The 22,649-nt window shown below is 40.2% G+C and overlaps 1 protein-coding gene across 1 annotated transcript in view; it reads left to right on the forward strand.

Moving 5' to 3' along the window:
• Positions 1-828: 828 nt before the first annotated feature.
• Positions 829-22,649, forward strand: part of apoba (apolipoprotein Ba) — a gene marked incomplete at both ends in the record, with an annotated part of 49,450 nt that continues 27,629 nt past the window's right edge. Inside the window, 18 exons of the mRNA XM_079214428.1 lie at positions 829-886; positions 2,000-2,041; positions 2,664-2,776; positions 2,881-3,026; positions 9,870-10,017; positions 10,315-10,467; positions 12,945-13,069; positions 13,154-13,230; positions 13,314-13,770; positions 14,063-14,207; positions 14,301-14,447; positions 14,572-14,783; positions 15,718-15,925; positions 16,014-16,184; positions 16,339-16,542; positions 17,884-18,057; positions 18,171-18,376; positions 18,479-18,661. Of these exons, the coding sequence (XP_079070554.1) occupies positions 829-886; positions 2,000-2,041; positions 2,664-2,776; positions 2,881-3,026; positions 9,870-10,017; positions 10,315-10,467; positions 12,945-13,069; positions 13,154-13,230; positions 13,314-13,770; positions 14,063-14,207; positions 14,301-14,447; positions 14,572-14,783; positions 15,718-15,925; positions 16,014-16,184; positions 16,339-16,542; positions 17,884-18,057; positions 18,171-18,376; positions 18,479-18,661 (2,969 nt within the window). The remainder of the gene's footprint in view (positions 887-1,999; positions 2,042-2,663; positions 2,777-2,880; positions 3,027-9,869; positions 10,018-10,314; positions 10,468-12,944; positions 13,070-13,153; positions 13,231-13,313; positions 13,771-14,062; positions 14,208-14,300; positions 14,448-14,571; positions 14,784-15,717; positions 15,926-16,013; positions 16,185-16,338; positions 16,543-17,883; positions 18,058-18,170; positions 18,377-18,478; positions 18,662-22,649) is intronic.

A 22,649-nucleotide genomic window follows, 5' to 3' on the forward strand; every position in this document is an offset into this window, starting at 1 on the left:
AACATGGGAGAATGTCGCTCAAGAGAATGTCACTCAAGTTTCATGTGTGGGTCATATTCCATTATATTTTTAGAATTTGCTAAGGGCCAATAAAAAATGGACCATAGGCCGCAGTTGGCCCTTGGCCCGTAGTTTGGACAGCCCTGGAAGAGCGATGGCAAGACCCCTGGACGAGCGATGGCAAGACCCCTGGAAGAGCGATGGCAAGACCCCTGGAAGAGCGATGGCAAGACCTAGCAGGAGCACGTTTAAGTGCAGGGTCCCAAGGCAAACCCAAAACACTGCACTGCCTCCTACTGCACATGGGTTAGAACACACTCTCAGGAAGGTAGTATTATAGATCCCTCTATTTTATCTCTGTTCTTTTAAATAAGACATTGAAAGTTCAAGAGATTACCAAACCAAATAAATGAATCATATAAATTATTAATCAAATACACAATATATACCTTGATTTAGTAAACCAAAGCAGTAAAAAATATACATCATGTGTTGATAATTTTGAGTTATTGATCAGTTGATTGTTAAAGCACCACAGTCTGACTGATTGATTACAACTGCATTTCATTGTGCAATCCTCTATTGTCATTAACAAGACCCTTTGGGTCTGTTGTCTGAAGACATAGACATGCTATTGCTAACCTTACCTAACAATAACCTTCTGTGCTAGTCAGAGGTTGTACTTTGAGACGACCACCCTGTGCCTGTCTGTGTACCTCTGGTCATCATAGGGTTGGACAGGGAAGAGGTCCGTATAAAAGGTCTGGGTAGAGGTGTTGCCTGAATAGTCCAGACTGAGAAGGCTGAAAACACTCTTTTCTTTAGCCCATGATGGGTTACAGCAAGCTCTGGCTGTTACTGCTGCTGAGCAGCTGCACGTTGGCTCGTAAGTAGTAATTATTTTTTTTCAAAATAACTACACCACGATACAATTTGTACAAAATATTATAGCATTTTGGGTATAAGTTGACATTTGGAACAATTGTTTTGTAGTTTTAAGTGTAAAGACCTTTTCCTCAGCAGACATGTTGACCTGTCATCATCGCACAGGCGTTACTAATGATGACTGGGTTCTGTTCAAGTAAATCAGGACAGTGAACCAGCATGAACAATAACCAGGACCCTGAAACTAATTCAGCCATTGTTATTATCTACATTTGTGCTTCTCATATGTAAATGTCTTCAGTGTGAAAGGCCTATAGGTGTGATAGTTCCAGGCTCCTACAAGTGTGCATGCCCTGGTTTACTGTGCCCAGGAAATGGAAACGAACCCTAAGAGTGTAACGCCTGTGACTTTCCTGCTAGGACAAGTCAAGGCATTGACTCCATTACAAATATGTTTTACTCAATCTTTGAATTTAATTTGTGTTTACTATTACATCACACTATACTACACTATTACCGTACATACATAAATTAAGTCCTTGGTTAAAAAAAGCAGATAGTTTGTGACAATGTACAGCCATTGGGTCAAACTAAATGTTTTTGTTGAACAGCTTACAATAACAAATAATAGCAATAAAAAATAGGGGGAAAAGTGAAAATAAAGGAAAAACGGTAACAAGGAGCATATAAAGTCTCACCCTGTTACCCAGATCCACCAATTCTCCTGTATATCCTTTACACTGTGTACTGTATATATTACCCATCAGTCAGCAGTCATTCATTGTAATGTTCAAAATGGAGAAAAGCATCATTCGTGCTAAAGTTTGTAATAACCATGTCAGTATGCTCATTTCCTTGCCACTGCTGATGATTTAAAGGGACTTGACCAAAAATATACCATATATACATAAAGGTTTTGTGGATAAATATATATATATATATATATATTTTTATATATATATATATATATATATATGTATATACCCTTGTCTTTATAAACATTGTATTCACTTCAGCACCTGAATAGCTATTTCTCATTAGAATAAATAATGTCCTTAACTTATACTGATAATACATTTTTATGGCCCTTCACGATCTTCTTTTTGTTTTCCAGAGGAAGGCAATGGCGGTAATGAACTAACCTCAACGTGTCTGTGTAAGTTTTTATCTACACTACTTAACTACTATCAGTTATCACATTCAATGTCCATTACTCAGTCAACAAAACCTTCAACATCATTTTCTGCAGAGATTGTAATAACTATCCTGGAGTATTTTAATAACATGGAAAAATGAGAATGATAAAAAAAAGCCTATGTACTATATCAAAGGTTTTTAAGGCCCCAAATGTATATAATTTGAGCACTCTGGACTTCAGTTCCTGTCAGGGGCTTGTGTACCTGGACACGTGTGTCGGTGCATAGGGTAGATCAACACACACATTGACCTGGTAGCTGATCGATGGTGGCTGTGCTAAATAAACACATGCTGTGTTTTCTGGAGATAGAAGCTGATGGACTCTTGCTCCTGTGCTGTTTGTGATTCACTGCAGTAGCAGTTGCTCACTGTTGGAAACATAATTTAGCTGCTCCTGGGTCCAAAAGTCTGTGACCGTGTGATGATGTGGAACCTTGACTGGGAACAGAATGGGCCTATAGGTGTAAAATAAGAACATGACCTGCTCTTTAAAAGACAGTGATGGCTTTGCATTATTTGATCAGCACATGGATCTTAGAGAGTCAATTGTCCTTTATTGTGATGTCTTCATCTTATTGCAGTGGCATCCAGATTTAAGACCCATAAGAAATATGTGTACCAGTACACCACAGAGAGCAGAAATGGTGCGGTGGGCACTGCCAGCCTGAAGAACGGCCCTCAAGTCTCCTGTCAGGTACATGCCTGTTTGTGTCCCTCTTCACTTGATAACAAGATGTTCTTATCTGAGCTCCCTCCTGGCTCTTCATTGACCCTGTGTCTGCTGTCACATATCTTTAGGTAGAGATCGAAGTCCCACAGACGTGCAGATTCATCATGCACAGCAGAGACTGTGCTATCAGGGAGGTCTATTCCATGGATCCCCAGGGCCAGCCGGTCTACAGGCAGAGTCCTGGCTCTGAGGCCTTTCAGGCTGCCATGGAAAGGTTAGTGCAAAACATTCTTCATGGGGTCTGTTACACATGCAATACTACAGAGTCTGGGAGGTAACATGGACAATTTTCTTTCATAATGCATGCAAAAGTAAGTCACACACCCCCCGTTTTACTAAAGTACGCACACACTTTAGACAATTGTCAAATTGTGTGCCAAAAAGGATGAAAGACTCATTACAGCAACCCCTTCTCATATTATATTGCAAATCATAAATCAAATAATCATATATCAAAGTGTTGTTAAGTATGTGACTCCAAATTTGCTTCAAGAAGAAATGTTTCCAGAACAGGTTTGTTAAGAAGTGTGTAACCCGCTTAGTGTCCGCAGGACACCACAATACATTGTTGGCCCAGGGTCTCGGTTCATAGGAGACGTTAGAAAAGAAAAGTAGAACTGAACAGTTTCACAAAATGAACTGGAGCCACTGAATGGTTTGATTTCAAAAATTATATTTATATCATACCTTGTGAAAATAGAAAATATTTTCAAGTGACATCTTGCAGAACATTGACTATGATCTTATCGACATATTACCAACACATTTCCGTTAAAATGGTAAAAGTATCCCTGAGTTGTTTCAGTGTTCCTTTAGTTTGTTCCTTTAAGATCACGTCCCTTCCTTGTTTCCTTTCAGAGTCCGTTCAAATAGTCAGAATCAAAAGAATACGTTGGTAGTAAGCTGTATTGCTTTATTAATCCTACCTGGTGCACTCAGGTGATGAGAAATGAAGAAGCGTTTGTTTTCTCCTCAGCAACAAAGATTATCTTTGTATCTGTATAAAACAAGGCTATTACTATCATGACATTTCTATTTATGTTATGATCATAATGAATGTCACACAACATTCTCAAAATGAACACGAAGCGTTGTCTCCTTAACCAATTAGGAATTATGTTTAGCTATATATAATGCGTTAAACATTATGTGTTTCTCTTTTGAATCATGAACTGAGTATCAACAACATAATCATTTTACCTACTTCAAATTCATGTTTTAAGATATTCTCAATGCAGATATTCAGTGGTGCTCTTAAACTTATTTCATATTGGTATTAACACTGCAGTGCATAACAGAGCAGTAACGTCGTAAACATGCACAGTATAACACCAACAAAAGTACCAAAACAACCAAGAATAAATATTTGGCAACAACCCATATCCATCCTTTTCCAGCAAACTATCAATACAAAAATATGTTGCTTTAATTAAACTTGTAACACTCCATTTCACAGCTGTAGTTTTAATAGCAGCTTCAGGTATCAATGCTGATCGATGCAGATTCTTTTTTTTTTCAATAATCCTTTATTAATCCCACAGTGGGGATATTATTCTCTGCATTTTACCCATCCTTAGTAATTAAGGAGCAGTGTGCTGCTGTGAAGCTTTTGGGCTTCAGTGTCTTGCTCAAGGACACTGAGACATGAAACTATGGGGATGAACCGCTACCTTGTGCTTTCAGGACGACCTCTCTCCATGAACATGACAACTTATATAGTACAAAAGTACAAAGTACAAAGGACACGGACATACAACCTCATTAATAAATACATGGCGAAATGCCTGTACTTTCATGGAAATGTTTACGTTACGTCGTTAACAGGTTACGCTGCGCATGCGTCTCAAAACAGAATATAGATCTAAACTCAACATTAATTGAGAGCGGCTGTATCAAATCTACAATATAAATATGTGTAGAGCACACAGCGGACACACAGAGAGAGAGAGAGAGAGAGGAGAGAGAGAGAGAGAGAGAGAGAGAGAGAGAGAGAGAGAGAGAAAGAGAGAGAGAGAGATTTTAGCCGGAAACTGCATGGTGCCGATCAGGTTGTTACCTGCACAGAGTGACCCGGAGTACCCGGTGAGATTCCCCTAGGTGAAACGAGGGGAAGCAGATGCTGGTGATCTGGACGTTGCTTGCTCCAACAATGAGACTGGAAAAGGTTTTGTGGATGTTCACCAAATTGCGTTGGTTCGAAATGAAAACATGATCATGCGTAACAGCAACATGATCATGCGTAACAGCAACATGATCATGCGTAACAGCAACATGATCATGCGTAACAGCAACATGATCATGTGTAACAGCAACATGATCATGCGTAACAGCAACATGATCATGCGTAACAGCAACATGATCATGTGCAACAGCAACATTAATCATGTGTAACAGCAACATGAATCATGTGTAACAGCAACATGATCATGCGTAACAGCAACATGATCATGCGTAACAGCAACATGACCATGCGTAACAGCAACATGATCATGTGTAACAGCAACATGAACCATAACATGAATCAACATGAATCATGCGTAACAGCAACATGAACCATAACATGAATCAACATGATCATGCGTAACAGCAACATGAACCATAACATGAAGCAACATGAATCATGCGTAACAGCAACATGATCATGCGTAACAGCAACATGATCATGCGTAACAGCAACATGAATCATGCATAACAGTAACACGAATCATGCGTAACAGCAACATGATCATGCGTAACAGCAACATGATCATGCGTAACAGCAACATAAATCATGTGTAACAGCAACATGAATCATGCGTAACAGCAACATGATCATGCGTAACAGCAACATGAATCATGTGTAACAGCAACATGAATCATGCGTAACAGCAGCATGATCATGCGTAACAGCAACATGATCATGCGTAACAGCATCATGAACCGTAACATGAATCAACATGAATCATGCGTAGCAGCAACATGATCATGCGTAACAGCAACATGAATCATGTGTAACAGCAACATGATCATGCGTTACAGCAACTTGAATCATGCGTAACAGCAACATGAATCATGCATAACAGCAACATGAATCATGCATAACAGCAGCATGATCATGCGTAACAGCAACATGAATCATGTGTAACAGCAACATGATCATGCGTAACAACAACATGATCATGCGTAACAGCAACTTGAATCATGCGCAACAGCAACATGAATCATGCATAACAGCAACATGAATCATGCGTAACAGCAGCATGATCATGCGTAACAGCAACATGGATCATGCGTAACAGCAACATGAATCATTCGTAACAGCAGCATGAATCATGCGTAACAGCAGCATGATCATGCATAACAGCAGCATGATCATGCATAACAGCAGCATGATCATGCGTAACAGCAACATGAACTGTAACATAAATCAACATGAATCATGCGTAACAGCAACATGATCATGCGTAACAGCAACATGAATCACGTGTAACAGCAACATGATCATGCGTAACAGCAACATGAATCATGCATAACAGCAGCATGAATCATGCGTAACAGCAGCATGATCATGCATAACAGCAGCATGAATCATGCGTAACAGCAACATGAATCATGTGTAACAGCAACATGAATCATGCGTAACAGCAGCATGATCATGCGTAACAGCAACATGATCATGCGTAACAGCAACATGAACCGTAACATGAATCAACATGAATCATGCGTAACAGCAACATGAATCATGTGTAACAGCAACATCATCATGCGTAAAAGCAACATGATCATGCTTAACAGCAACATGAATCATGTGTAACAGCAACATGAATCATGCGTAAAAGCAACATGATCATGCGTAACAGCAACATGATCATGCGTAACAGCAACATGAACCATAACATGAATCAACATGAATCATGCGTAACAGCAACATGAACCATAACATGAATCAACATGATCATGCGTAACAGCAACATGAACCATAACATGAATCAACATGAATCATGCGTAACAGCAACATGATCATGCGGAACAGCAACATGATCATGCGTAACAGCAACATGATCATGCGTAACAGCAACATGATCATGCGTAACAGCAACATCATCATGCGTAAAAGCAACATGATCATGCTTAACAGCAACATGAATCATGTGTAACAGCAACATGAATCATGCGTAAAAGCAACATGAATCATGCGTAAAAGCAACATGATCATGCTTAACAGCAACATGAATCATGTGTAACAGCAACATGAATCATGCGTAAAAGCAACATGATCATGCGTAACAGCAACATGATCATGCGTAACAGCAACATGAACCATAACATGAATCAACATGAATCATGCGTAACAGCAACATGAACCATAACATGAATCAATATGATCATGCGTAACAGCAACATGAACCATAACATGAATCAACATGAATCATGCGTAACAGCAACATGATCATGCGGAACAGCAACATGATCATGCGTAACAGCAACATGATCATGCGCAACAGCAACATGATCATGCGTAACAGCAACATGAATCATGCGTAACAGCAACATGAATCATGCGTAACAGCAGCATGATCATGCGTAACAGCAACATGAATCATGCATAACAGTAACATGAATCATGCGTAACAGCAACATGATCATGCGTAAAAAGCAACATGATCATGCGTAACAGCAACATGAATCATGTGTAACAGCAACATGAATCATGTGTAACAGCAACATGAATCATGCGTAACAGCAACATGATCATGCGTAACAGCAACATGAACCGTAACATGAATCAACATGAATCATGCGTAACAGCAACATGATCATGCGTAACAGCAACATGAATCATGCGTAACAGCAACATGAATCATGCATAACAGCAGCATGATCATGAGTAACAGCAACATGATCATGCGTAACAGCATCATGAACCGTAGCATGAATCAACATGAATCATGCGTAACAGCAACATGATCATGCGTAACAGCAACATGAATCATGTGTAACAGCAACACGATCATGTGTTACAGCAACTTGAATCATGCGTAACAGCAACATGAATCATGCATAACAGCAGCATGATCATGCGTTACAGCAGAATGATCATGCGTAACAGCAACATGAATCATGTGTCAGAGCAACATGATCATGCGTAACAACAACATGATCATGCGTAACAGCAACTTGAATCATGCGTAACAGCAACATGAATCATGCATAACAGCAACATGAATCATGCGTAACAGCAGCATGATCATGCGTAACAGCAACATGAATCATGCGTAACAGCAACATGAATAATGCGTAACAGCAACATGATCATGTGTAACAGCAACATGAATCATGCGTAACAGCAACATGATCATGCGTAACAGCATCATGATCGTGCGCAACAGCAACATGAATCATGCGTAACAGCAACATGAATCATGCGTAACAGCAGCATGATCATGCGTAACAGCAACATGAATCATGCATAACAGTAACACGAATCATGCGTAACAGCAACATGATCATGCGTAAAAGCAACATGATCATGCGTAACAGCAGCATGATCATGCGTAACAGCAACATGATCATGCGTAACAGCAACATGAACCGTAACATGAATCAACATGAATCATGCGTAACAGCAACATGAATCATGTGTAACAGCAACATAATCATGCGTAACAGCAACATGATCATGCGTAACAGCAACTTGAATCATGCGTAACAGCAACATGAATCATGCATAACAGCAACATGAATCATGCATAACAGCAGCATGATCATGCATAACAGCAACATGAATCATGCATAACAGCAGCATGATCATGCGTAACAGCAACATGATCATGTGTAACAGCAACATGATCATGCGAAACAGCAACATGATCATGCGTAACAGCAACATGAATCGTGGAGAGCAGGAACATGAATCGTGGAGAACAGCAACATGATCATGCGATACAGCAACATGATCATGCGTAACAGCAACATGAATCGTGGAGAGCAGGAACATAAATCCTGGAGAACAGCAACATGAATCATGTGTAACAGCAATATGAATCATGGAGAACAGCAACATGAATCGTGTGTAGCAGCACCATGAATCATGGAGAACAGCAACATGATTGTGTGTAACAGCAACATGAATCATGTGTAACAGCTACATGAATCATGTGTAACAGCAACATGAATCATGGAGAACAGCAACATGAATCGTGTGTAGCAGCACCATGAATCATGGAGAACAGCAACATGATTGTGTGTAACAGCAACATGAATCATGTGTAACAGCTACATGAATCATGTGTAACAGCAACATGAATCATGGAGAACAGCAACATGATCATGTGTAACAGCAACATGAATCATGCGTATCAGCAACATGAATCGTACAACAGTAACATGCATTCGCATGAGACAGCAGCAGGACACTAGAGGCGGGGATACAGCAGATTTAAAGGAGACGGCAACAAGCTGATAGGCTAACGAAGAGGGTGTGACTGAGCTATCGGCTGCTAAACAGCCGATAGAGTCTATGACACTTATAGGATGCATGCTGCTGGTGAGAGAGCAGTACAAGTGAGAGGCCTAAAGCCTGGTGTGAGGGGATGTTCTTCCTGTCTCAACTTATGCAAGAGCTTCATTTAAAATAGAATGACATTAAAGACTTAAATTATCGGCCTGGTTACATCACATAAAACATAATCCTAAAAATAATAGGGACTCAAATTCTCTACTTCTCTGCTCAAAATGTTTCATCATATATTACTGTACATAGAAAATGCCTGGTAGCGTATTCATAATTTCCTCATATTTGAGGTCATAAAACAATAAGAGGTTTCCTGACAATATCACAACATTTTAAATGTTACACTGTCTCAATGCCAGATATATAACATATCTTATTAGTCTTAAGGAAATGGCATCTGCAACTTACTATACGGTATACACATGCTTTTGTGGGCTATACTAAATAAATTGGATGCTTTGGTACATGTACAACCAGTCGGATTGAGGTCTCCGACTGGCAATATTTGAACTAAACATAAATTATAGTGTGAGCCTCCTGAGTTAATGTCTTTTCTTGACCCAGGAACCTTCTGAAGTTCACTATGGAGAAAGTCACCAGCGTCCACCTTTACCCTGAGACAGAAGAGCCAGTCCACATCCTCAACATTAAAAGAGGAATCCTTTCAGCGCTCATGGTGCCAGTCATGGAGGATGAACAGAATAGCCTCATGGTTGGTATCTTCTCACAACCTAAAGTGGCTTATCTGACAATGTACCAGAAAGGACACAGCAAGGCTTGCATTTGGGTCTGTAAACACATTATATTAGATGTAAATTGTATAATCCCTTGTCGGTGAATTGGAAATGAGCAAACAGTACATGACACATGAAAGCTAATATGAGAGGTGACCTTTCACTTCTCATAATAGCAGATTGCATATGAAAATGGAATGGCAGAAAAATCACGATTTTTTTCCTTTATTTGAGAGCTAAATCATTCATCTGCTTTTTTCCCCTTTCTTTTTCAGAGCACAGTGCATGGCCAGTGCGTTACAGACTACTTGGTGCATGCCAGAAGGGATGTCGCCACAGACGTGACACTGTCCAGAGATCTGTCCCAGTGTGACCAGTTCTACAGAAGGAAACTTGTCAACAGCCCCCTGGCACTGCTGCAAACACTGGTGAGATGCTAGTACTTGTCTTTATAGCCAATGACTGGTTAATGTCTTTAATACCACTGTATTGTGTGATGAATATCATGCCTGCTTATTAAAAGAAGATGGCTTTGAAAAAGAGTTCTATAAAGACATGAATTTGTCAAGCCAATCATGTATCATGTCTTTGTAGAACTCATCTGAAAGGATCATTCTCTTTGCTTTCTCCTAGAGGTCAAAGGCCCTAAGACTCCAATAGAGGATGATAAAATATGAATGAGTTTAACTTTCTTGGAACTTTCTGCCCTTAAATTGGAAAGCAATGTTATACAATCTTAAGCTGGCTTTTCAAAGACCTACATTTTTGCGGAAGCTCATTTAGTATATTTAAATATGTTTAGGTAATTTGGCTCTTGAATTGTAACCCTTTGGCTGTTGTTTTTGTCTAATCTTTATGGTATTTTTCTCTATTTTACTGTGTTTGATTTGTATATTTGTATGCTGTGTCGAATGTTTTCCTTTTGTTCCTGCTCTATGAGATCACTATGACAAGTTTCTGACATCTGTTGTAATAGCTAGTAAGTGAAGACAACTCAACTATTACACTGTTGATACATTAAAGGAAAACTTCACTCCCACAATGACCATCTGATCAGATACACCCCCATTTTACCTGAACAGCCAAACTACCAAAACATTCGTTTATAAACTCTTCCGCAACTCATGCAGAATTTAGAATCAGAAAACGGTGTATTGCCAAGTATGTTACACATACAAGGAATTTGGCTAAATGGTTGGTGCGTGACAATAAACATAGTACGACAGTAAATGTTTTATTCTTGATTAATTTAATTCAGTATATTTTATATAGCCCAACGTCACAAATACAAGTTTGCCTCAGAGGGCTTTACAATCTCTACACATGACATCCCTGTCCCGGGACCTCACATCGGATCAGGAAAAACTCCCCCAGAGTGTTGAATTAATAAGCTTGACTATTAATGCGTTTCATGATTGGGTTTTCATACTTTATAAAGTATGGATTCCCTGTTTGTAAATTAAGTATTATATATTACAAACCAATAAATGACTTGATGATGCAATAACATGTGCTTTTTACACGTTTTTCAATAATGCAATTCATGATTAATTCAGGTAGTTACTAGTTGTTAGTTAAGTATTTTGTTTGACCCCATCTAAAGTGAGGACTATCTATGCTTCATAAATCATTTATAAATGACATTGAAAGGAGTGCCTCAAAGCTAACAAAAGTCTCAGTTATCTTCTCGACAGAAAAGGGAAATAGACACAACACAAAGTGATAAAGAACATTAATATGATGGTGATGGGGTCGATGCCCATCAGTGGCATCTAGCTATCACCTGGATTGGTCCACCTGGATTGGTGGCGCGTGCCGGTACCTGTTTCAGGACCTCTAGTTAGTGACGAGCTTGCTAGCTGGTTAGCTAGCGAGCTAGATACTCATAATCAATAATGTGTATGTGACAGCAAATTATGAAACCACTGATGGGCATCAGCTCCATCACCATCATATTCATGTTCTTTATCATTTTGTGTTGTGTCTATTTCCCTTTTCTGTTGAGAAGATAACTGAGACTTTTGTGAGCTTTGAGGCACTGCTGGCCTTTCAATGTCATTTATTAATGCATTATAAAGCATAGATAGTCCTCACTTTAGATGGGTCACACAAAATACTTAACCAACGACTAGTAACTACCTGAATTAATCATTAATTGCAGTATTAAAAAACATGTAAAAAGCACATGTTAAGCATTAGTGCATCATAAATTCTTAATTGGTTTGTAATATATATTACTTAATTTACAAATGGGGAATCCATCATTTATAATGTATGAAAACCCAATCATGAAATGCCTAATAATCAAGCTTATTAATCAAGAATATAACATGTATCATGTGTTTACTCATGCATAGTAATGTTGAAACAATGCTTTATAAATGATGAATTAAGTGTTTACTCATGCTTTACTAATACTAAATAGCATGTCGTTATTATGAAGTGTTACACATAATTTGAAATAGAAAATATATAAACGTACACTATAATATGATAAGAGAACTTTAGGAGACGTATTAAAGTGTGTATATAGTTGTGCAATAATTGTGCAGTATTTAGTCACCGCAAATCACATATCACAGTTTTCTTCAAGAATAAAAGCTAACACTGGGTAATTGGTATATGAATAGTAATTTTGTAGATGAAGTATTTCAAGTATTTTAAGATTGATACACCAGTATGGCATTTGGCATCTATGTACAATGAAAAATAACTGGTTCCATCCCTACCAATCATTGCACATAAAGTGGTTTAGATGATGTCAAAATACTTTATTGTCGATATAAATACATTTTGGTGCACAAGTTGCCAATAATTTAAATAATATGAAGTCTTCTGAAGCAAAATGTCCTTTGAAAGTAAATATGAGCATTAACACCAAAACATTGTGTAATTTTGTTTCCAGCATCGCCCCTTGTCAAAACTGATTACAAGCACTCAAAACTGCAACTACCAATTTGATAACAAGGGAAAGCACATCATGGCAGCCATGTGCACAGAAAAACACATCTATCTACCATTTTCCAATGCGTAAGTCATCCTCTGAGTGCAGATATATGTGCCTATATAGTGCACTGCTACACATTTTGCATCACCTTCTAATCTGCTTTGCAGGGACAATGGAATATCATCTGAGGTGACCCAGAATCTCAGCTTTCAAAGCTCCAAAAGGATCAACAACAAAGTATTCGGTGAGCTGTGCCTGATATTCTTAACTTTAGTTCGCATCTCTTTTTGGGAAATGCAAAATTAATGTATACATGTGTGTACACAGACGTGAACCCCAGCCAGAGCAAGCCACTCCACTTCGAAGACCCTGAGGATAAAGCTTCAGTCCAGACGAAGGACACTGCTCTGAGCGCCCTACAGGACCTTGTGGCTTTGGCAGGCACAAACCAGGGTCAGAAGAGGACCAGCCTTTTCCATAAGCTGGTGTCCAGCCTGCGCGCCCTGAGGAACGAGACCCTGAGCCAGACGGTCACTGAGATGTTGGACGTGTCAGGCTGGCTCACCTGGCAGGCTCTGGTCCAGTGTGGAACCACAGAGTGCACCAGCGCCATTTTCCAGGCTATCAGGACCATTGATGGGTTGTCAGCAGAAGTGGACGCTCTAGTCTATGGGCTGAGTCTACAGGCTGACCCTGATGCCACACGTGTCCGAGATATGCTCAGCATGGCTCAGTATAAACAGAGCAGGGTGATCATGTATGCGCTAGCCAACACAGTCAAAAAGTAAGTCAAATATTGTTTCTGGGCTTCATAAAACTAATAGTTACCACACACAATCCTTTTTTATATATTACGATATTTATGTTTATATATTTAAACTGTAGAAAACCTGTTCAATTTGAATAAAGCAAGTAGGACATGAACATGTTTTTTTTGTGTCCTATTTTGGCAAATTCTTTCAATGTACAGGAGACCACGAGAGGGAAACACTCTCAAATGGAACTTTTAATAAACGTTTCACCCAAACCAGAGCATGTGATCAGCATACATCATCATCCCTGTCTCTGGCCCACAGGTTCCATAAAGCAGAGGTTACTCCAGTGGTCACAGAGGTGTCAAAGTTCATGGAAACACTGTTAAATGACTGCTCGGGAGAAACCCTTGATGAAGATTCTGACTTTCCTGCTGATCCCAAAGAGATTGCCTTCCTTGTACTGAAGGTACTAGTAATTCAAGAATCTAACTGCTGTATTTATGGATTGAGTCAGCTCTTGTCAGGGAATCAAATTAATATATTTTTTTCTCATCTTCAGGTTGTTGGTGTCATGGGTCAAGCCATGCAGGCTGTGAGCCCCAGTCTGATTTCTTCTGTTTTGCGTTGTGCTAAGAAAACAGACATTCCTTTATTAAACCAAAAGGCAGCTATACAGGCCTTCCGGTTGATGGATATTAATAATGAGGTACAACTAGTTCACACTAACACATATATTACAATTTGTCATTGTAGGGTGATGATGACCACATAATATGTTGTGCTGTTTTGTACAGTATGGATGTTGTAATTTAACATTTGGTCAACCACAGGTCAGAAACATTTTCATGGAGGTGTTCCAGGATGCTCAAGGCCCTGTTGAAAAGCGTGTAGCAGCCTACCTGATTCTGATGAAGAGCCCAGACCAAGCCCTGGTTCGAGACATTCTGAACAGTTTGGAGAATGTGAGGGACGAGCAGCTCAAGAGCTTTGTGGTCTCTCATCTGAAAAACATCTGCAACTCCGGCGAGACACAAATGTATCAGTGAGTATTTGGCCAGCAATAGTCACTAGTTAATCAACTGTGCATTCATATTTATAGCGACTGTGTCTCAGTGGAAGAGCAGGGTTGCCCTGCAATCAGAGAATAGGCGGTTCGATCCCCGGCTCCGCTAGTCCATGTCGATGTGTCCTTGGGCAAGACACTTAACCCCAAAATTGTTATGAATGTTTTTATAGTCCAGATGGGCAGGTGGCACCTTGCATGGTCATCAGTGTGTAAATGAGTGAATGATGCCGTGTTAAAGCGCTTTCAGTGCTCGGAAGACTAGAAAAGCGCTATACAAGTACAATCCATTTAACAAAGCTTCTTAGCGCATGCAAATGTCTACTGTTGTGATAGAATAATATAAATTGTATTATAAATCTGAAACATAATATCACTGTATGTACCCACTTAGCAGCAAATCACAGACAAACAAAGCTAGCGACTGGTGAAGAAATTCCAACAACTAGCAGCTAGAGCGCCAGATATTTTTCTCAGGAATTGGTGGAGATCAGAAGAAAACTAAAGGTTGAGTGAATATTACATTTATTAGGTGGCCACAAGAACAACTGAATGCTAATGTTGCTATGTTTCTGCTAGACATCATAAGCAATAGGCAATGTCTTGCTAACCTGTTACCAATAGCAATTCTAGAAGTTGATACAACATTTGTGTTGTGGGTTTCTTCTGCCCCCAAGTGACCAAAAATCCAGTAATGCAGATTTAAAGATACCCCCTTTTGTATATTTATCTTTAATCTTAGGAATTTCAATTGAAGCCAACATGTATTAAGACAATGGATTTTCAAACATTATAGGGCATGGACAATGTAGGGGACAGAAACCGTTTGCTGACAGTTTCTTGATCTGAAAGACAAAATATAAATACGTTTGTCTTGGCACGGTGTCATCTGCAACCTTCTTTTCTCCTAAAGACTTAAGGATTACATTGAGTTGGCCTTGAGAGACCAGCTACCACCCACAAACAACATATTTGATGGCATGTCAAGAAACTGCAAAATAGACTCTCCCTTGGGCTCAGTGCAGAGTAACATCATCTTCGATGCCACTGACACCTTGCCTAAGGAGGTGATGCTGGAGACCACTTTAAAGGTTTTTAACTACAACTATGACGTCTTTGAGGTATGTTTTCAAAAGCATATTTGTTATATAGAACACAAAAACTAGCATTGTAGAGATTTTTAAACATTTAAAATCTCTCACATTCAAGGTCGGTGTTGAGGGAACCGGATTTGAACCAACAATTGATGCTCTCTTTGGAGAACAGGGTTTCTTCCCTGACTCCATCTCCAAAGTCATGTACTGGGCAGGTGACAAAGCCAAGATGCTCAGGGAGGTTTTGGATAAAATTGCTCCAGAAAAAGATAAAATGAAGAGACAGGTGAAATGATTCTTGGACACATCATGCATATTGTGCTTGTCTGCACTACTACATGAATTCAACTTTGCCTTTCAACTATATTTTACTTGGTTTGGAAGCTTCATTGAGCATGCATGGCCGGAAACTTATACATACACTTGTAATATATCTCCAGGTCCCGGGGGATCCCCTGAACGATATCATAAAAGGTGTCCAGAAGCTCTTGAATGACGTGCGTTTTTCTCAAGCCCCTGAAGCTATTGCCTATCTTCGGCTTCTGGGAGCTGAGATAGGATACATGAAGACCAGTGACATGAGAAAGATGGCTGAAACTCTGTTCATGTACTACCATGTTTTCATCAGGGTGCTACCTGCAAAGGTCAGATCTGTTGTTAGCTTTGTATTTCTGTTTGAGATTTCTTTTTAATCCAAATGATTTATAGCTCTCGATAAATCCTCTCATACATCTGCTTTAGCTATGGGAAACCTACTCAGAAGCTACAGTTCATATGTAGTTATTAGTTATTAGTTAGTCATATGTCATATCATATCCGTCAGGCTCCCACCCTATCATCATTCAAACAAGCTCTCAAAACCCACCTCTTCAAACTGGCCTTCACCTGCTTTAACCTGCTAACCCCTGCTCCCTACCCTCCACCTGCTAACCCCTGCATCCTACCCTTAACCTGCTAACCCCTGCTCCCTACCCTTAACCTGCTAACCCCTGCTCCCTACCCTCCACCTGCTAACCCCTGCTCCCTACCCTCCACCTGCTAACCCCTGCTCCCTACCCTCCACCTCCTAACTCCTGCTCCCTACCCTCCACCTGCTAACCCCTGCATCCTACCCTTAACCTGCTAACCCCTGCTCCCTACCCTTAACCTGCTAACCCCTGCTCCCTACCCTTAACCTGCTAACCCCTGCTCCCTACCCTCCACCTGCAAACTCCTGCTCCCTACCCTCCACCTGCTAACTCCTGCTCCCTACCCTCCACCTGCTAACCCCTGCATCCTACCCTTAACCTGCTAACCCCTGCTCCCTACCCTTAACCTGCTAACCCCTGCTCCCTACCCTCCACCTGCTAACCCCTGCTCCCTACCCTCCACCTGCTAACCCCTGCTCCCTACCCTTAACCTGTTAACCCCTGCTCCCTACCCTTAACCTGTTAACCCCTGCTCCCTACCCTTCACCTGCTAACCCCTGCTCCCTACCCTTAACCTGCTAACCCCTGCTCCCTACCCTTAACCTGCTAACCCCTGCTCCCTACCCTTAACCTGCTAACCCCTGCTCCCTACCCTTAACCTGCTAACCCCTGCACCCGACCCTCCACCTGCTAACCCCTGCTCCCTACCCTCCACCTGCTAATCCCTGCTCCTTACCCTTCACCTGCTAACCCCTGCTCCCTACCCTTCACCTGTTAACCCCTGCTCCCTACCCTCCACCTGTTAACCCCTGCTCCCTACCCTTAACCTGCTAACCCCTGCTCCCTACCCTCCACTACATGACTCATTCCGTTGCAGCTTCTTCAGTTTTCTTTTGTACCAAAAATGTTCTGTTCATTTGTTTTGTTTGCTCCTTTGTCTTTCTATTTTTTGTTTTGTTCTGTTTGTCTCTGTCCTATGTAAAGTGTCTTTGAGTATTCAGAAAAGCGCTATATAGAATAAAAGTATTATTATTTTGATTATTATTATATGTAGCCTGTTTGTTTACTTTCCAACAGGCCATCTTTGCATTGACATCTAGCACTGAAAATGAAGTCTTTGCCCACTACATCTTCATGGAGAATGCCTTCTCTTTACCCACTGCTGCTGGCTTCCCTCTGAAGTTCTCTTTGACTGGTGTGTTTGCACCTGGTGTCAAGGGAGGCCTGACTCACTCACCTGCTAGCACAATGGTAACTTAGCTTATCTTCTTTGCAGTTTATATGTTAAATTACAATTATATTTTTGCCTGTGACCCCTGTGAATTTCTATTTACAGCTACTTTGTTGTATCCTTCACCTTGCAGAGTGACTTCTCCTTCATGCCTTCAGTTGGGCTAGAATTCATCACCCAAATGGGTGTGCACATTTCAGACTATGTGGAGGCAGGGCTTGAGATGCACACTAATATGTACCACGAGAGTTCCCTCAATGCTAAGGTCACCGTGAGCAGAAACCAGATGAGATTGTCCATACCTGCTCCCAAGTCAAACACACAGTTGTTCAGCATTAGGTCAGTGGGACATGTGCCAAAACACACAAAATGCTTTCACAGGTTACTAATGTCATGTTCTCTCTCACTACTTCTCTCTCTCCCTCTTTCTTTAAAATACAGCAACAAGTTGCTGTCAGTGTCCTCCAGTCAAACAGAAATAGTGCCATCCCTGTTGGAGGAGCGGACTGACTCAACTGACTGCCAGCCCCTTCTCAGTGGTCTGAGATTGTGCTCAATTGTGAGTTTCTCCAATGCTACTTCAAAAGACAAGGCCCCATATTACTCCCTAACTGGAGACAGCAGGTAAGAGTAAGCCACTTGAGCAAATCTAACTTGTAATCCATTGCTTTTTTTAATTTGTTTTATTTATTTAAGTATTCAATTACATTACATTTATATAGTTTAGCCCAAAATCACAAATTACAAATTATCCTCATAGGGCTTTACAATCTGTACACATACAACATCCTCTGTCCTGGGACCTCACATCAGTTCAGGAAAAACTCCCCCAAAAAACCTTTAACGGGGAGCAAAAGGGAAGAAACCTTCGGGAGAGCAACAGAGGAGGATCCTCTATCAGGATGGACTGAAGTGCAATAGATGTCACGTGTACACAATGAACAACATAACAGAGTTACAACACATTCAATGAATATGACATGAAATTATTCATACAATGAGTAGTAGGCATCTACCAAAAATAGCAGCAACAGTGGATGTAATAGAATAATGACGATAATAAAAGCAGTAATGGTATTAGCAATACCAATAGCAACTACTATTAAGAATAATGATCATAATCAGAGGAGGTGTCGGGCAGGACCGGCTCCAGACACAACCAGGATCCACCTGTGAGTAGAGAAAGCACAAAGACTCCGGGGAAGAAGTAGAGTTAGTAATGTACATCGAAGGGACATGAATTCAGACAGAAGGAGAGAGAGAAGAGGAGAGAGGAGCTCAGTGTATCCTAAGATGTCCCCGAGCAGCCTAATGCTGCGTTCACACCAAACGTGGCGCGTTACTTGTGCCTGAAAGGGGGCGTGGCTTATCTCTGTGGCTTATCTCCGTAAAAACAGTTACCGTTTCCGCCATCCACCATGGAAATAACCACTAGTTCTGCTTTATACTTGTTGTGTAAATTCCACATACGTGGGAACATCAAACTCCATGGTGTCTGGGTTCATAATATTATCCGTAGTCCCACAACAGCGTCTGAATGAAGCCGCTACCAGCGCTACTTCAGGCGGACCAGCAACAGTTTGATTCAGCAACGACAATACGGCGCTCAACGCTGATTGGCTTACGCCACACGAAAAATTTCAACTCGCGCAAATGAGGTGTAATTATTTGCGAACAAGAAATCTCGACATTGTGTTGCTACTTTAAAGTTACTGTTATAACGATCAAATTCTTATGAAGAGGAGAAAAAAATCCACTGCCATGTGTCGGCCTACATTGAGGTCAAGTAAACACACAACTATGCAGGTCTTGACCCCTCCCCTTATTTGTGGCTCATGGGGTAGAGTGGTCGTCCTGTAACCACAAGGTAGCAGGTTCGATACCCGTCCTCCACACAGCTTGCATGTGGAAGTGTCCTTCAGCGAGACACTGAACCTCCAGTTGCCCCCCGGGCGCTGCACAGCAGCCCCCTGCTCCTAGAATGCTAAGGATGGTTTAAATGCAATAACTTAATAAAATAACTCTGAAGTAAATAGGCCACACTACTACGTTTCCATTTTAAAACGCATATCTTTCTACGTTTACACTGAGCGTCCTCACTACGCTGGAGTTTCAAAAATGAGCCCTGAGGATGGAAACGTTTTTACTAGCGGACGCCTCACTGTCTCATGAGCTGCCACACCGCTTTTTTTTCTCCGTGACTTTTAATTTTTTTATTTATCATTCATTTTATTACGGTAATGGTGAAATCAGTGGCGAGATTGCCTGTGGGGGAGGGATGAAAGTGTGCAGAGCAGGACAGCAGCAATTGGGAAAGTTTGAGTGGTGCTTTAGTGGCATTTTCTTTGTAAATAATATGTTGGTGTTGTAAATAATAGTATATCCTGCAATTTCCCCACTTGCGGGACAAATAAAGGATTTATTTCTTATCTTATCTTATTTCTTATTAGTATTGTTTCTGAGAGTTCTGCCACTGGCGGGCCCAGTGGCGGTTCTACATGTAATTACGCCCCGGGCGAGACCCCCTTCCGAGCGCCCCCCCCACCCCCCGGCCGGGTTAAAAAAAAAAAAAAGGCTGTGTATCCGTCTGTGCGTAGCCTCAAACGTAACATCTTGTTCCTAACGTTACCCCAAAAGTGAAACTTAAAAGTCCGTTACAACTCTGTGTTCTGGATTGAAATCTTTTTTGCCCAAAACCGCCCCTGGGCAGGCCCACCTAAACTCCCCACTAAAGGCCACTGTCCTGTCCCCACAAACAAGAAGAAGGACACTGGGAAAAGAACAGACAGAAGGCAGCCTGGGGAGGAAACAGTGGACTAGCTGCCACACATATAACAACATGTAACATGGACACATATAACAACATGTAACATGGACACATATAACAACATGTAACATGGACACATGTAACAACATGTAACATGGACACATATAACAACATGTAACATGGACACATATAACAACATGTAACATGGACACAAATAACAACCTGTAACATGAACACATATAACAACATGTAACATGGACACATATAACAACCTGTAACATGGACACATATAACAACCTGTAACATGGACACATATAACAACATGTAACATGGACACATATAACAACATGTATCATGGACACATATAACAACCTGTAACATGGACACATATAACAACCTGTAACATGAACACATATAACAACCTGTAACATGGACACATATAACAACATGTAACATGGACACATATAACAACCTGTAACATGAACACATATAACAACATGTATCATGGACACATATAACAACATGTATCATGGACACATATAACAACCTGTAACATGAACACATATAACAACATGTATCATGGACACATATAACAACATGTAACATGGACACATATAACAACCTGTAACATGGACACATATAACAACATGTAACATGGACACATATAACAACCTGTAACATGGACACATATAACAACATGTAACATGGACACATATAACAACATGTATCATGGACACATACAACAACCTGTAACATGGACACATATAACAACCTCTAACATGAACACATATAACAACCTGTAACATGGACACATAGAACAACATGTAACATGGACACGTATAACAACATGTATCATGGACACATATAACAACCTGTAACATGGACACATATAACAACCTGTAACATGAACACATATAACAACCTGTAACATGGACACATATAACAACATGTAACATGGACACATATAACAACCTGTAACATGGACACATATAACAACATGTAACATGGACACATATAACAACCTGTAACATGGACAAATATAACAACATGTAACATGGACACATATAACAACATGTAACATGGACACATATAACAACCTGTAACATGAACACATATAACAACATGTATCATGGACACATATAACAACCTGTAACATGGACACATATAACAACCTGTAACATGAACACATATAACAACATGTATCATGGACACATATAACAACATGTATCATGGACACATATAACAACATGTAACATGGACACATATAACAACATGTATCATGGACACATATAACAACCTGTAACATGGACACATATAACAACATGTAACATGGACACATACAACAACATGTAACATGGACACATATAACAACATGTAACATGGACACATATAACAACCTGTAACATGGACACATATAACAACCTGTAACATGGACACATATAACAACATGTATCATGGACACATATAACAACCTGTAACATGGACACATATAACAACCTGTAACATGGACACATATAACAACATGTAACATGGACACATATAACAACATGTAACATGAACACTTATAACAACATGTAACATGAACACATATAACAACATGTAACATGGACACATATAACAACATGTAACATGGACACATATAACAACATGTAACATGGACACATGTAACAGCCTGTAACATGGACACATATAACAACATGTAACATGGACACATATAACAACATGTAACATGGACACATATAACAACATGTAACATGGACACATATAACAACATGTAACATGGACACATATAACAACCTGTAACATGAACACATATAACAACATGTAACATGGACACACGTAACA

This window comes from Taurulus bubalis (assembly GCF_910589615.1).
Source record: "Taurulus bubalis genome assembly, chromosome: 1".
Lineage (NCBI taxonomy): Eukaryota > Metazoa > Chordata > Actinopteri > Perciformes > Cottidae > Taurulus > Taurulus bubalis.